This window comes from Ovis aries, chromosome 5 (assembly GCF_016772045.2).
Source record: "Ovis aries strain OAR_USU_Benz2616 breed Rambouillet chromosome 5, ARS-UI_Ramb_v3.0, whole genome shotgun sequence".
Classification (NCBI taxonomy): Eukaryota; Metazoa; Chordata; class Mammalia; order Artiodactyla; family Bovidae; genus Ovis; species Ovis aries.
The window spans coordinates 11,025,208-11,040,007 of NC_056058.1; the positions used below are offsets into that span (position 1 = coordinate 11,025,208).

Below are 14,800 nucleotides of genomic sequence, written 5' to 3' on the forward strand. Positions count from 1 at the left end.
TTTCCTTGAAGAATTTTAATCACGAACTGAGGGGGGACGGGTGATGGGGGACAGGTAAATGGGGTCCAGGCTGGCTCCTAGAGGACAGTGGCTGACTCCAGGCCCCGCTCCTGGAAGTACCGATGGGGAAGGCGGAGGCAGGTTTGGGGGCTTTCACTGAAGTAGGACTTGATCTTCCCAGGCCCCTCCTGATCCCCAGTCTCTGAGTCCTCCCTGTGGGAGAGAGGCGGTGACTCCAACTTCTGGGGGATTGGTCCTCCCAGGCAGGGCGGAGCCCTGGCTTCTCACCCTCGCTTCCAGACACCTACCACTTCACGTCTTCTGCCTCAGTCTCCAGGATGCTCTGGGCTGTGCGCCAGCTGAAGCGGACAAACTGGGGAAAGCCGAACACAGGGTCCACATGCTTCCTCAACCAGGCTTTCGTCTTGGGATCTGGGGGCAGGGTAGGGTGGACAGTGGGAGAGCCCTGCCGTGATGTCTCAGCTTCTCAGCTTGGCATCTGAGAGCCCACCACCTCATCTCAGACCTCTTCCTGAGTACCCGAGGGACTCATCACTGTCTGAGACATCTTCCTGTCTCCAGACCCTTGCACAGGCTGTTCTCACAGATCCTCTGCCTGAGAACAGGTGCTCAAGGTGAAGTTCAGGGAGACTGCCTCTGGGTCATCTCGCTTACCTCCCCAGGGACAACAGGCACTGAACCAGCATTTGTGGAACATTAGGTTAACACCCATTTTCCCCATGCAACCACCAACTTAGTGGGCACAGGGAGGTCCCTGCTTGCTTTGCTCATGGCTAAATCCCCAGGGCTTGGCTCTGCAAGGCACATACGAGGTGCCCAGTAAGCAATGAACACTGCCCAAACTGTGTTTGGCCTAGACTTGGTTTTCCTCCCTTTGGCCTCACCTAAGTCCAGTCCCAGACTTGCTAGGTTGTCCCACCCAACTGCCAAAGGGTTCCTGGTACCCAGGCACTGAATCATTGCCTCTGGCCTTGTGTGTCTTCAGCAGAGTTTACTGGGGATAGGGCACAGTCATTTCCACCTTACAACCAGGAGACTGAGCCTCCTAATGAAGAGAAACAATGAATTCAAGCTGGGATCACTGGACAGGAACTGGTACCCCTCACTCTGCCCCTTAGGTCCACCATAAGCCTCTGTGCTTCACTGGAGCTCCAGAGAGACAGCCGGGAGGGAGGGAGGGAGGGAGGGAGAAGGGAAGAGGGGCCTGCCAGCTGGAATACAGCGCTACCACACATAAGCAGGTGGCCCCCCTATCTGAGCCTCAGCCTCTTCTGCTGCAGAGTAGGCTGAGAGGAACAACTTAGAAAACCTCAGAAGCATGCCAAGCCCACCTTGTTAGTTTACTGTGGCTGCCATCTGCTCACCATTAGGGTAGCCTGAGCCATAATCAGTGTCCAGGTCCTGCAGTTTCTCCACAAACTTCCAGTTCTTCACGGCCTGGTCTCGGGCCACCTGTGGGCAAAACAGGCACTTGGGATCTCCAACAGGCACCGTGAAGCAGCCACGCCTGCCTCCTTGCCCAGGGGGATGCTGGGAGCTGGCCATGGCCAGTGCGGGCCTAACCTTGGCACAGATACTGGCAGCACTGACCACGGGGTAGAGGGCATCTGCCTTGGCCTTGACTGTCACCTCAATGCCAGGAAAACGCTGCTGCAGCCGTTCCTGGTATGTCTCTGGGAGCCCCACGGTGTCCACAAACACCTGCCGTGGTGAGAGAAATGTACTCAGTCAACAAACACCCAGAAAAAACAACTGTGCCGATGGCCCAGCTTCATGGTCCTGCATCTGCTGCTCCCACTGCCTGGAATATTCTTCTCTCAGCTCATGACCAGGCCCAGGCTGCATCCAGATCTCAGCTCAAACATCACCTCCCAAAGAGGCTTTCCCTGATCACACTATATCCATTCTACATTTACTGAGCACCTACTGCATGCCACGGGCTGCTCTAGGTGTTGGAGACACAGCAGTGAACACGCCAGAGTAGACACTCTGGTGAGGACCACAGACAGAGAAGATAAATAATAAAGGATGGGGGAGATTGAGAAGAGGTTATAATTTTCAACAGTTCAGGGGTATTTTAGGAAAAGTCACTCTGATGTGGTGACATTTTAATAAAGGCCTGAAGGAAATGAGGGAATGAGCCATGGGGAGATCAGAGAAAGAGTGTTCTAGGCAGAGGGAAGAGCCAGTGCAAAGGTCCTGAGGCCGGACCATGCCAAGTACTCTGGACAGCAGTAGAGACCACATGACTGGAACAGAAATGGGGTCAGAAAAGGAACAGGACAAGGGATCGCCATAGCTGTTATTATTCTCAAAACTACCTTTATTATGTGCTTACCAGCTGCCCATCCATCTCCCCTGACTTGGTCATGAACCCCTGAGGGTAGGGTCCTTGTCTGTCTGTTTTCAGCACTGTATAGGCAGCTCCATATTCTTTGTGTAGGCAAAGGTCCTTGTTTGTCTCCAAGGCATTGCACAGAGTCCTAGACCTGAGCCACCTCCTCAGCAAGGCCTCTTATTACACTCCCTATCTCAAGTGTACTTGCCCTTCTGATTCTCTCAAAACAGTCTGTTCTTTGCCTCAGAGCACTGGCTGCAATGCCAACTTCTATTTCTCTCTGGTGATTTAATCTCATTTCTCCGCTTGCTTGTGAGTTTTCCTAATTCCCACGGTGCTCAGAAAATTAAATGTCAAGATTTACATTCCAAAAATATAAATGACTGTCTGCTGGTAGGGGAGGGGGCTGGGGGAGAATGGAGGCAAACATGTGGGATTCGTTCTAGACACTGAACTGTTAGGATAGAGACAGAGATTAGATGGGGGTGAGGCTGGGGGCTCCACAATGGTCCTCAGTGGAGCACACATTTGGGGTGGAAGAAACAGTTGGGGGAACTTCCCTAGTAGTCCAGTGGTTAAGACTCCATGCTTCCAAAGCAGGGGTGGGTGTGGGTTCAATCCCTGGTGGGGGAATGAAGATCCCATATGCCATGCAGTGTGGCCAAAAAAAAAAAAGACAATACAATACAATAAAAACAGTAGGACATCAGCAGCAGTAACACACGTTTCTGATATTCTAGGTATGTTTGATGCAGAGTCACCCACTGCACTTCTACACTGCTATTTTATCCTGAGAGGATTAAATGGGGGCAATCCAACAGTTAGCTCACCTGGGCCACGTTCACACCCTGGTCCAACGCAAACTGCACTAGCCCTGTGGCTGTATCATGAGAGAGGGCGTTCAGGTTGTATTTGACCCTGTGGTGGAGGACAGAACCGAGTCAACTTCGTTCCAGCCACCCATCCTTTCCAACCCACTCTGGTTGCCCCTCCTTCCGGCCCCCTCCCCCACCCTCCGGGACCCCTCACCGCCCAAGCATGCTGGTAGAGATGAGGTTTGGAGACAGCACGTCCAGTGCCCAGCCCACAAAGTCCCCGTCCTCCTCCATTTTCGCAAAAAGCCTGTCCCGCTCGCTCTCCGACAGAGTCTTTGAGTCTGGGAGGAGGGTTGGGAGAGAAGGGGAGGGGCTGGATCCCGCAGTTCCTGCTTTTCCCCTCCAGCCTGCACCCACCAGTGCCCATGCCCAGGAACCCCCTCCCTAGACGCACCTCAGTGCTCACCTGCCACTTTTAAGGCCTCCAGATCCTCCAGGCGGGACAGAGGACAATAGCAGATAGCATAGACCATGGGGCCTGCGGAAGAGGGAGTCCAGTGAGCCCGTGAAAGCCGCCACCTCTAGTCCATCATCACCGCTTTTTTTTCGGTGCCATCACCAATGCCATCGCCATCACCGCTATCACCCCCCTTCCCGAGGCTGGTGCAACCCCAGCTCCGGTTCCACTGCAACTTGCATTCCCCTTATCATGCCCCTCCCCCACCCAGCCCTGGGGGGCGCACCCAGCACCGGGCCCCGGCCCGCTTCATCGACGCCCAGGACGCAGGGCTCTTTGAGGCACACAGGAGGCACAGGCGAACTCAGGCGACAGCGGCCCGTATTGTCTCTTTCCAGCTCGCTGAGATCCATGCCGCCTCGGCCGCCGCCACCAGCCGTAGTAAGGAAGTCTGCAAGGAAAGGTCTCCCCGGGCGTTTTCCGCGGGCTCCGCAACAGTGCCAGCTCTCGACCTATCGGCACACAGGACACGCCCCCAACACGCCAGCCGCCGTTGACGTTTGCGCAGCCTTCGCCGACGCCGCTGCCGTGCGGCTTCCTGGGAATTGTAGTTTCCGAGGCTGACAAGCGAGCTCCGCGCTTGGGGAACCGGGTGGGCGGTGTCGCTTTCCAAGCTCCGCCCCGGTGTCTCTGGAGCTCCTCCCGCTGCGGCTAGTGGGCAGACAAGGGGAAATAGAGGGGGAGACTTGAAGGACTCGACCTCATCAAAGCTTGTGCTGTACTTAGTCGCTCAGTCGTATCCGACTCTTTGCGACCTTTTGGACTGTAGGCTCTTCTGTCCATGGGATTCTCCAGGCAAGAATACTGGAGTGGGTTGCCACGCCCTCCTCCAGGGGATCTTCCCAACCCAGGGATCGAACCCAAGTCTCCCGCATTGCAGGAGGATTCTTTACCGTCTGAGCCACGTGGGAAGCCCCGTCAAAGCCCAGAAGGTCAAATACCACTAGACTCCGAGAATTCGGTGTCCGCATCACCGAGTTCCCGGCCTTCATCTGGTTTCAGGCCCTCCTGTGTTCGAGGTCCCTGGAGCGCCACACAGTCTAAGCCCCCTATAGTAGGAATTCTGGCTCCCACTGGACTCAAACCTTCGGACTTGGAACCCCCAACTCCCTCGTAGCTCACCGGAAGCGCCTCCCCCCTACCCCCGCCCGCTTCGTATCCTCTCTTTGGGCTAATCCTCCTCTACCCCTGAACAGAGATCCCAGACTTCTCCAGAATCCGGCTTAGAGTCTTCGTCCATCAAGCAGGCTCCCTCCCCCTGCCAAACTCAGGGTTCAAGCCCTCGCCCCCTTCTCTGCTCTTTTCCCTTTTTCTCACGTCTTAGCGAGGAGCACGCCTCCTAGATTTGTTCCAACGAATGCATCTCTTTCTATTTTCTGCTTTCATCAGGGCTCACGCCCTCAGCTTGTGGGTTTCTGTTCCTCCGTCTCCGTTTTCCCCTTCCCCACCCCCACCGTCTATCTTCCTTTCTCCTCGGATATCAGCGGGTCTCACATCTCCTAACTCAGCTCTCCTTTCCCACGCTCTGCTCAAGCCCCAGATTTAGTGTTCCTTTTCCCGATGCCCGCCTCGTGCCCGCGCTCCCACGTTCAGCCCTTCCTCTCTCTCCTCCCATCCTGGGGACTCAGGGCCCCGACAAGCCAGCCCGCCGAGGGTGCGTGTGGGGGGGCGGGGGAGGGGCGCCTCCTCCACGCCCGCTGCTCACCCGGGCTCAGAGCCTCCAGTCGCAGTCGTTCGGCTCGCAGGATGAACAGTCCCGTTGCCGGCAGGGTCGCACCTGCACCAGATTCTCGCGGTCCATGAACACCGGACCCGGCGACGTGCCCACCACCTCGCGGCTGCGCTCCTGCTTGCCCAGGTCGCAGAAACAGCGCCACTTTCCCCAAGGGCCAAGGACAGAGTCTTCCAATTCTAGGGATGGAGAGCCAGGTAGAGGGGGAACCTATATCCCCGCATTCTAAGGAGGGCGGAGGAGAAAGATACTAACAAATAACAGTTCCAGACTCCGGGAGATGGTGAAGAACAGGGAAGCCTGGCGAACTGCCGCCCATGGGTTCGCAAGGAGTCGGACACGACTGAGCGACTGAACAACAGCATATTCGCTCAGCTGTGTTTCTCTGCCACCTAGCCCGACACAGATGATCTCTAATCTTCCCATTAGTCCCAGGTGGGGAAACTGAGACCTAAGAAGAGCAACCCACCTTTCCAAGCTCACACATCTGGTGAGCGGCCCAGATGGGCTGCAAAATGACACGTCCCATCTGTGCCTGCCTGTCCAGTTGGGGGTGTGGTACAACACACTTGGTGGCCACCGTCTGAAGGTGACTCCTCTCTACAAGGCTGTGATCACAAGCCGGTCCAACAAGTCCAGTGTCACCTGACCAGCAGCATTACCAGGTGGCAAATTAAAGGACATAATTAGCATAATGAAGGTACTTAAAGCCCCTGGCTATGCATGGGAATACAAAAACAATTATCTTGACCACTTTTAAAGCAGCTGCATTTATCAGACGCCCTTTACAACTGTTCTTTTACAGACTCTTCCCTATGGCCCTAGCTGACAGGTCTTAGCTCAAGTCTGGGGCTCAGAAAGTCCTGACACCTCATGCCCTCATGAAGCCTCTGCCAGACAACACTGGCCTCTTTCCATTTCTCTTTCCATCTTGGCACTTGCTGTTCTGACTCACTGGCACGCTCCTCCCCTTACATTTTCGCATTTGGGGCTTTTTGCTTGTTATTCTGGCTGCACTGGTTACCTATCTTCAGCCAGGAGGCCTTCTCTGACTTTGGAAGTTTCCATGCGCCCTGCCTTCTCTATCTCTGCCTTTCTCAGCACTTATCCATGAATTTATGGACACGTCTGCATTGGTATTTATTGCCTGTCCACTCCCCTCTCCCTGTGTATACTGCTTAAAGACATTATCTTAACTTACATATGAGAAAACTAAGCCAAAGTAACCAGCCCAAGAGGTACCCCCAGGGCTCAGCAAGGCAGAAATTTGAAGTCCCTGGAGGAGGGTCTATCTGCAGCCAGATGGTGAGGTGGGGGCAAATGAGGCCCCTTTCTGCACTGTCATATCCGGGGCCTGCAGTTACCTTTCTCCTGATGCTGCAGCCGCAGCTGCTCCCAGGTGTCCCCTTCGCCCTGCTGGCCGAAGTACTGGTAGTCGGGGGAGACCTGGGAAGGGGTCACCAGCAGCAGGAGCATCAGAGACGGCAGTAGTAGTGCCGCCCGGCTCCGGGCCATGCCGGACTCCAACCGACCCCGGCGCGCTCCAAAGAGAAGGCCCCGCGCATCACCCCCCGCAGTCTGGTGTAGTGGTCTGGGCCGGAGACTGCGCGTCTCCCCCCGCCACTCGCGGGCGCGTGGTCGCGGCCGGCTCTGCTTCCCCTCCCCTGCGCTTCCTGCAGTGGACCCGACCGCTCCGTAAGTCCGCCCACCTCCCCGTGCCCTAGGCGTCTTGGTTCGGGCCGACTATAAAAGGCGCCGCTGGTCTGGGCTGGCTTGGCCCTGCGAAATCAAGTCCGTGCATCCGAGAGTCCGTGCGTCTCGCCCTTACCCACGCAGGTATGGACACCGAGAGTGCATCGCGCTGCGGGATGGGCCCCCTTGGAGCAGCTCAGGCCCAATCCAGACCTCAGCGCCGGCCGCCTTTGTTTTCCGCCCGCCGTAGCGGCTGCCTTTGTCCTTGCGGGAGTGGGAGTGGGGGTGGGGGGCGGGAAACCGAGGCCAGAACCTTGGAGTACCGGCCGCATCCCCATGCTTCCCGTCCCCAACTCGCGACATCTTCTGGGCGGGTGGGCTTGCGCGATCGCGCTACGGCCGACACGCTAGCTGGGGACCGGGCGGCCGCAGCCCGGCCGCCCTAGCTGTCCAGGTGGGCGGGTCTCCTAAAGTCTCCCGGCCGCGCCGACCTGGTCCCGGACAGGGTGCGGGGCAGGGCCGCAAGTGTCTCCGTCGCTCTGACTCGGTAACTCGGCCGGATATGCAGCGTGACCTTGGGAAGTGAAGACAAAGGGTCGTCCAGAGCACACTGACCCGGCGTGGGTGGGGCGGGGGGGGCCTCTCAGCTTTCAGTCATGGCCTGCGGCAAGGCGCACCTCGGAAAGCCCGCCCCGGAATTCCAGGCCACCGCGGTGGTGGATGGCGCCTTCAAGGAGGTGAAGCTTTCCGACTACAAAGGTGAGGGCCTAGATGGGGGCCGCGGTGGGGGCGGGGCACAAGCCTTAGAGGGCCCGAGCCCCAACTTCTCGTCTCTTCCCACCCCTTTCCCCAGGGAAGTACGTGGTCCTCTTTTTCTACCCGCTGGACTTTACCTTTGTGTGCCCCACGGAGATCGTAGCTTTCAGCGACCGTGCTGAGGAGTTCCACAAGCTGAACTGCGAGGTGCTGGGCGTCTCCGTCGACTCTCAGTTCACCCACCTGGCTTGGTAGGAATGGAGATCACCAGCAAGGAGGGAGGGTACAACTAAACCTACACCTCTCTAGGGCCCCAGCTGTGTGTTCTCCTGGTCAGTGGGCAACCTCTGCGTATGCCTTTCCCAGCAAGAAAATAATGGAGAGGGTGATTCCCAAGTCCTTCAGGATGATGGCAGTAATTAGCCTTTGGAAAGCAGTTTCTGTGGCATAGGGCGTTGATAAATGTTTTATCTCAGTTAAGGCAATGCAGCCTCCCTCCCAAGAACTATTTGAGCCAGATGGAAACTCCAGTTTAAGAGTTCGAAAGAGGACTTCAGGGCAGGTTCTCTGCCTCCCATTGCTGCTGCACACGTGAAGTTACTTTGCTAGAGTATTAACTTAGTCTTCCCAGTTGTGGGAAGCAGCCTCTGCAGCCACTTCAGGGTGGGGTGGGTGGGGCTCCCTGAGACTTGCTTTCAGGCTGCTTATCTCTCACCTCCAGCACCCCCTTCTCCAGCCCTCATCGCACCCAGGCCCTTATCACAGGGTAAGGACCCTGCTGCACCAGCCATCCTGAGGTCCCAACCTTCTCTCCCCCGCCCCCAGGATCAACACTCCCCGGAAGGAGGGAGGCTTGGGCCCACTGAACATCCCCCTGCTGGCTGATGTAACCAGAAAGTTGTCCAGTGATTATGGCGTGCTGAAGGAAGATGAGGGGGTCGCCTACAGGTACTGTGGGAACCTCGGGAAGCCCCCATCCTTAGGGTGAGGGGACCACTCTCACCCTGTGGCTAGCAGGGAGTCTGCTCCCTCCCTGGGTCCTGACAGTGGGCGCCGCGGCTCCTCACTGTGAACTCCGATATCTCAGGGGCCTCTTTGTCATCGACGGCAAGGGTGTCCTTCGCCAGGTCACCGTCAATGACTTGCCTGTGGGACGCTCCGTGGATGAGGCTCTGAGGCTGGTCCAGGCTTTCCAGTACACAGATGAGCATGGGGAAGGTGAGCAGACACACCCATTCACATGTGTCCACATGTGGGTTCATACGCAGCCCCTGGGTCATGCACACATATGTTCATGGTCTGCTGTATTGCTTGTGTGGAGTGGATGTGAGGGCCCCAGAGAAGATTCAGCTCAAGGTCTGCAAGAAATTTCTAGTCCGGTTGGGGAGATACTACCCCAATATAAGGGCAGACAACTGGGGAGGTAACAGAACTCCATAGAAGATATTTGAGAAGGCCTGTACCAAGGCAGGCAGGCTTGAATGTTAATTGGATCAGAGTTATCTTCTCCTGTGAAGGCCACTGGCCCTCGAAGTCCACTGGGACGGGGGCTAAGAGAGAAAGATATAATTAAAGGAGTCGGAAAGAAATTAAAATATCAGCCAGGGAATTTGCTGGCTGTCCAGTGGTTTCCAAACTTTTACTGCTAAGGGCCCAAGTTCAGTCCCTGATCAGGGAACTAAGATTCCATAAGGCACATGGCATGACCAAAAAATAAAATAGGGACTTCCCTGGCAGTCCAGTGGTTGAAACTTCCACTATAAAGGACACAGGTTCAAATCCCTGGTCGGAAAACTAAGATCCCACATGCCTTGAGGTACAGCCCCCGAAAAATGTCAGACAGTCCTGCAGCTGAGCATGGAGGGCTTCTTTCATCATGTGGCATGGTCTTAGGCCTGGAGCACTTGGCTCTAGGCCTTTTCTTCTGCAACTCATGCTCTTGCGCCTCTCTTTGTCCCCTCACTACCGTTCTCCCTTGAACATGCACTCAAGCCTCTCCTGTGCATCCCTGTTTTTCCACAGTCTGCCCTGCCGGCTGGACACCAGGCAGTGACACAATCAAGCCCAATGTGGACGACAGCAAGGAATATTTCTCCAAACACAACTAGGCTGGCAGATGGTGGCAAGCCTGGGCTCTTGGCCTGCCTCTGTGCCCCTACCTGTGTGTTCTGTACTGACCCAGGAAATGTCAGACCTGCTCCTTCAGACTCCACAGTCCATGACCACAGAGGGTTAGGCCAAGTCCTTCTCAAGCTCCCAGCTGCGAGCTGGTGAATGGTGACCCCCTCCTTGGAGCCCACATAACTGGGAACAGGCCTATAGGTGACTAATAAAGTATTAGGGACAGATCTAAGTCTTGTGTTTGTGTGGTTTGTCCTGGTGTGGTACCACCCGCGGCTGCTTTCTCCAGGCTGAGGCCTGGGAAACTGACATTCTGGTTACCAATCTCCGCCACAAGGTGGCAGTCTTGCCTCATGCTCACTGCTTTCTTTCTCTGTGGCCTGAAGGGAAGGTGGTTGGCACTGTTGCCCCTTGCAGGGAGCAAGTCACAGGCTGCCTTATCACCTGAAACCTGGCCAGGCAGGGCAGCGCCCACACCTTAACAGCAGCCAGCCTGGGTTAAAAAGCCGCTTAGGAGCTGTGGTCTTCCCTGGGTCTTTTCAATAGCAAAACGGGAATAAAGACGACCAATGGGAATGAAGACAATGCATGTTAAAAGAGATAAGTATGTGAAGATCAGGATTCTATTAATGGTTAATAGGACCAGGTTCCAGGGACTGGAAGAAGGTGGGGACCCAATCCTGAAAGTAGAACCAAGAGGGGGATGAGGTACATGCATAGTTCCTGCTGCAAGTTCTGTACCACCAGAGGTTGGAAAGTCTATGTCTTTCCCCTGAAATGGAAGGGTGAGGGTTAGACAAGAAGGCAGGTATTAGGAGCAACATAGTGTTCTAAGGTGCAAAGTTTGATGCTGTACTTTTTCAGGCAAGTGGTGTTGCCATTCTTAGCCCTCATTTCCTTCCACAGGACTGACATGCTCATTTAATCCATAGACTCATTATTAAATTAAGCTTCCCTTGTGGCTTAGTAAAGAATTTGCCTACAATGCAGGAGTTGCAGGTTCAATCCCTGAGTCAAGAGGATCCCCTGGAGGAGGAAATGGCAACCCACTCCAGTATTCTTGGCCTGGAAAATCCCATGGTCAGAGGAACCTGGCAGGCTACAGTCCATGGGGTCACTTAAGAGTCAGACACAGCTTAGTGACTAAACCACCACCACCATTAGTAGTACTCCCGCCTAATGCCCTCCAAAGTCACTCATCTCAGCCTTGGAGTTTTTATTCTATTGTTTTTAAATTTTTAAATTATTTTGACTGCACTAAGCCTTCATTGCTGAGTGTTGGCTTTCTCTAGTCACAGTGAGTGGGGGCTGCTCTAGCTGCAGGGCAGGGGCTTCTCTGAAGCAGGGGCCCTGGAGCGCTGGCTTCAGCAGTTGTGGCATACCACACTGGCTTAGTTGCTTCGCAGCATGTGGAATCTTCCCAAACCAGGAATCAAACTCAAGTCCCCTGCACCAGCAGGCGGATTCTTGGCCACTGGATCACGAGGGAAGTCCTTGGCCTTGGAATTTTATCTATACCCCTCCACAAGGCCCTACATGGCCTTCCCTGACCTCATCTCCACCTCGGTGTGTTCACTCCACTGAAGCATAGTGGCTTCTTGGTGTTCTTTAACAGGCTGATCTTGTTCTGGCCACAGAAACGTTGCATATACTATTCTCTCTGGCAGAACTCTGTTACTGAGGATTTTCTCAGGGGTCAGCTGAAAAATCGCCTCATTAAAGTTCCGTGTTCCCAATTCATTCTCCAAAGCAGCTCACCTCCCCTGCTCCATCACGACCATTGTGACCAGTTTTTTTTCTTTCTTTTTTTCTCTCTTCCTGGCACTAACCACCATCTCCAAATCATGTTTGCTTGTTTATAGTCTGTCTGCCCTGGTCTAGCTAGTGACTCCAGGACCGGGTCGTTCAGTATTTTATAAACAAATTAATGGAGCGTTTGTTCTACGGCACCTAGGTCCTGTGGCCTGGTTTCTCGGTCTGTGTTTTTCTCTGCTGTTCTGGGGGCTTCCAGCTCCGAAGCCTGCCAGATCCCCATCGGGGCTCGCCAGCCGCCCTCCCACCCGTCCTAGCTGCGGGGGAGGCAGCCCCGTGCGAGGGCGGCGGCGGCGCCCGGCGGCCCGAGCAGCCGCCCCGGCAGGACCAGACCTGGCAGTCGCCCCGCTCCCGGCCTGGCACCCGGGAGGGGAAACTGGCAGGCGGGCACCGCCCTTCCTGGCGGGGGTGGGGAGGGGATCGCGGTGGCAACGACGCTCAGGCAACTGCATCCCCCCGCCCGGGTCAGGTCAAATGCAGCGGGCGTGGGCTGGGCAGGACCCAGGGGCCAGCCCGATGGGGGAAACTCTGGGGTAGCTCTTGGGGCTCTGGAGCGCGGCCCGCCCACCGCGGACGCTCTGGACCCAGGCCTGGGGCTTTCCGGGCCTCGGTAGCCGCCAGCCTGGGAAAATCCCGGCCCCCTTCCCGGCGCCGCAGCCCTGCCCGGCAGAGCGGGGGAGGGGATTCCCGGAATCTGCCCGGAGACCGCCGTCGCGTCACTGGGCAGAATCAGCCCATGTTTGGACAGCGCTTCCGCAGCGTCAGCGGGGAAAGCCCCGGCGCGCGCGGCTGGGAGGTGCCGCGCCTGCGCGCTGAGCGTTTTGCCCAAGGCATCCTGTCCCCTGGCCCTGGGGGCGGGGGGGGGGGGAAGGGTGGCTGGACTGTGTACACACCCTGGACCTTCCAATCCGGGAGATCAGGAGACGCCAGAAGGGTTGGACACCCGGCTGAGGGTGCAAGATGCCTGAACAGAACTGGCGAGGTTGACACAGTTACAGGAGCAAGCCACAAACAGCCGTGGGGTGGGGGCTGCCCAGTACTCCCCTCCCTCCCCCCTGGCCGGCTTGAAAAAAAGACAACAGAAATTAATAAAGAACTTTTTTTTTTACTTAAATAGATTCAATAAAAAGTAAGGACAATAAACGAACTCACACATAAACACAGCTTAAAATAACTCCTTTAGAAACCGACTGCGTGTTTCTTCTCCACAGTACGGTGCAGAGGGGGGAGGGCAGGGGGCGGGGGTCCCCTCCCCAGTATCCCCGAGGGCTAGAGTACCGGGCGGCGGGGCCAGCTCCGCCGCAATCGCCCCCTCCTCCCCTCCCTGTTAAATACACAAATATATTATATTCAATATGAATTGAGTTCTGCAGGAAAAAAATAAAAAAAAATAGTGGAAGGGGGGCTTGTAAACGTTGAGGTGGAAGGACTGGGCGCAGAGCGGGCGGGCAGGAGTCCAGTGTGGTTAGTTGCGCCCTCAGGCCCCGGGGCCAGTGCCCACCGCCTGCCCCCTCGCCCCATGGGAGGCGTGCGCCCAGCCGTCCAGGTTGGGGAAATGTCCGTACGGGGGATAAGGGGGCGCTCAGAAGGCGTGTCCCTTGACCCCAAGCAGCAGTTGGCAGCCGTTGCTGACGTGGGTCATGACCTTCTGTTTGAGCTGGGCCACCTGCTCCCGGAGGAGGCCGGCAGTGTTGGACAGCCCCGCGTTCTCGGCCTTGAGCGTCTTCACCTTGTCCTCCAGGCGCGCGATGCGCTCCAGCTTCCGCTTCCGGCACTTGGTGGCCGCCAGCCGGTTTCGCAGCCGCTTGCGCTCTACTTTGATGCGCTCCTGGTCTTCCATGTTGATGGGGGACACCGGCGGCGTGGCATCGCGGCTGCGCGCCTCAGGCACGGTCTGCGGTTCCTCCTTGAAGGCGGAGGCGCCACGGCCCAGGCCCAGCTGCGCCGGGTGGCCGCCGGCGAAGGGCGGCGCGTGTGGGAGGTAGCTGATGGTGGCCGTCGGGTACGAGCTCCCTGTCCCGACGGCGGCCCCGGCTCCTCCGGAGGGCGCAGAGGCCGGAGAATAGCTGCTGAGGTTGGTGTAGACTGGAGGAGGCTCCGGGCCGGCGTAGACGCCCCCGGGCCCGGCTGGGGGGCCCCCGCTGGTGCCCAGGGACACGTTGGGGGGCGTCACGTGGTTCATCTTGTGCAGGTCGTCCAGCGCTTTTACAAAGCCGTCGGCGAAGCCTTCCTGCTCCTCAGTGACGCCGCCCCCTGCGCCCCCCGCACCTCCACCGCTGCCACCCCCGCGGGGGTAAAAGTACTGTCCCGGGGGCGTGGGCGTCGTCGTGATCACGCCGTTGCTGTTGGGGACGATCAGGCGCTCCAGCTCCGATGAGGCGAGCTTGAGTGACGCGCCTGTGTCCGAACCCTGGCTAGAAAAGTAGCTGCCTCCGCCGTTGCCCTCTGGGCCAGGACCCCGCGCACCAGGTGCTTTGAGATTTCGGTAGGGGTCGGCCAGGTTGAGCGCCAGGCTGGGTTTCAGGAGTTTGTAGTCGTGTAGAGAGAGGCCGCCCGGGGTCCGGCCGTATCCCGCTGTTCCGTATGATTCGTCGTGGTAGAAGGGCTGTTCCATTTTAGTGCACATCCGGGCGGCCCGGGCGGTCTGAGGGGGTCCCTACGGGGCCGCCCCGGGCCTCGCTGCAGCTAGCCGCGCGCAGTCCGCGGCTGTGCCTGTATCGGGTGTCTGGACGAACGTTCCTGAGGGCTGGCACTGGTCGGGAGAGGCCGGTCGGAGGCTGTGCGAGGAAGCTGTGCGGCTTCTCGAGCCCCTTTGCCCCTCTCTAGCGCGCTCGTTTTCTTGGTGTCGCTTCTCCCTTGCTCCCTGCTCCCTGCTGGCTCCGGTGCTGGCTTGGCCGTGCTCAAGGTCCCGGCCGCTCCGCCAGAGCCACAAGCCTTTATACCGCGGTTGTCAGCCACGGAAGTGCGCTCTGATTGGCTGTCACCGGAGCCAGGCC

General features: G+C 57.2%; 4 protein-coding genes across 7 annotated transcripts; 1 reads left to right on the top strand and 3 right to left on the bottom strand.

Moving 5' to 3' along the window:
• On the bottom strand, positions 1-4,145 carry RNASEH2A (ribonuclease H2 subunit A). The gene is made up of 8 exons (XM_012177833.4): positions 3,918-4,145; positions 3,641-3,712; positions 3,389-3,515; positions 3,190-3,277; positions 1,585-1,722; positions 1,386-1,473; positions 309-432; positions 1-213 (listed from the first exon to the last, which is right to left on the bottom strand). Exons 1-8 carry the CDS (start codon positions 4,042-4,044, stop codon positions 78-80), a joined length of 900 nt encoding a protein of 299 aa, XP_012033223.1. The 5' UTR covers positions 4,045-4,145; the 3' UTR covers positions 1-77.
• Positions 4,146-4,228: 83 nt separating this feature from the next.
• On the bottom strand, positions 4,229-7,011 carry THSD8 (thrombospondin type 1 domain containing 8). The gene is made up of 3 exons (XM_042249877.2): positions 6,788-7,011; positions 5,397-5,602; positions 4,229-4,342 (listed from the first exon to the last, which is right to left on the bottom strand). Exons 1-2 carry the CDS (start codon positions 6,936-6,938, stop codon positions 5,403-5,405), a joined length of 351 nt encoding a protein of 116 aa, XP_042105811.1. The 5' UTR covers positions 6,939-7,011; the 3' UTR covers positions 4,229-4,342; positions 5,397-5,402.
• A 187-nt stretch (positions 7,012-7,198) lies between these two features.
• On the top strand, positions 7,199-10,224 carry PRDX2 (peroxiredoxin 2). 4 transcript variants are annotated; one of them, XM_027969177.2, is made up of 6 exons: positions 7,199-7,259; positions 7,621-7,874; positions 7,969-8,122; positions 8,697-8,819; positions 8,959-9,089; positions 9,894-10,224. In XM_027969177.2, exons 2-6 carry the CDS (start codon positions 7,772-7,774, stop codon positions 9,977-9,979), a joined length of 597 nt encoding a protein of 198 aa, XP_027824978.1. In that variant the 5' UTR covers positions 7,199-7,259; positions 7,621-7,771; the 3' UTR covers positions 9,980-10,224. The 4 variants fall into 4 exon arrangements, with proteins under 4 accessions (XP_027824978.1, XP_027824977.1, XP_012032954.1 ...); XM_027969176.2 differs by having other exon boundaries at positions 7,684-7,874; XM_012177564.3 differs by having other exon boundaries at positions 7,763-7,874.
• Positions 10,225-12,889: 2,665 nt separating this feature from the next.
• Positions 12,890-14,714, bottom strand: JUNB (JunB proto-oncogene, AP-1 transcription factor subunit). Its single transcript, XM_027969552.2, has one exon. The coding sequence runs from the start codon at positions 14,428-14,430 to the stop codon at positions 13,387-13,389; it is 1,044 nt and encodes a 347-aa protein (XP_027825353.1). The 5' UTR covers positions 14,431-14,714; the 3' UTR covers positions 12,890-13,386.
• Between the last annotated feature and the right edge of the window lie 86 nt (positions 14,715-14,800).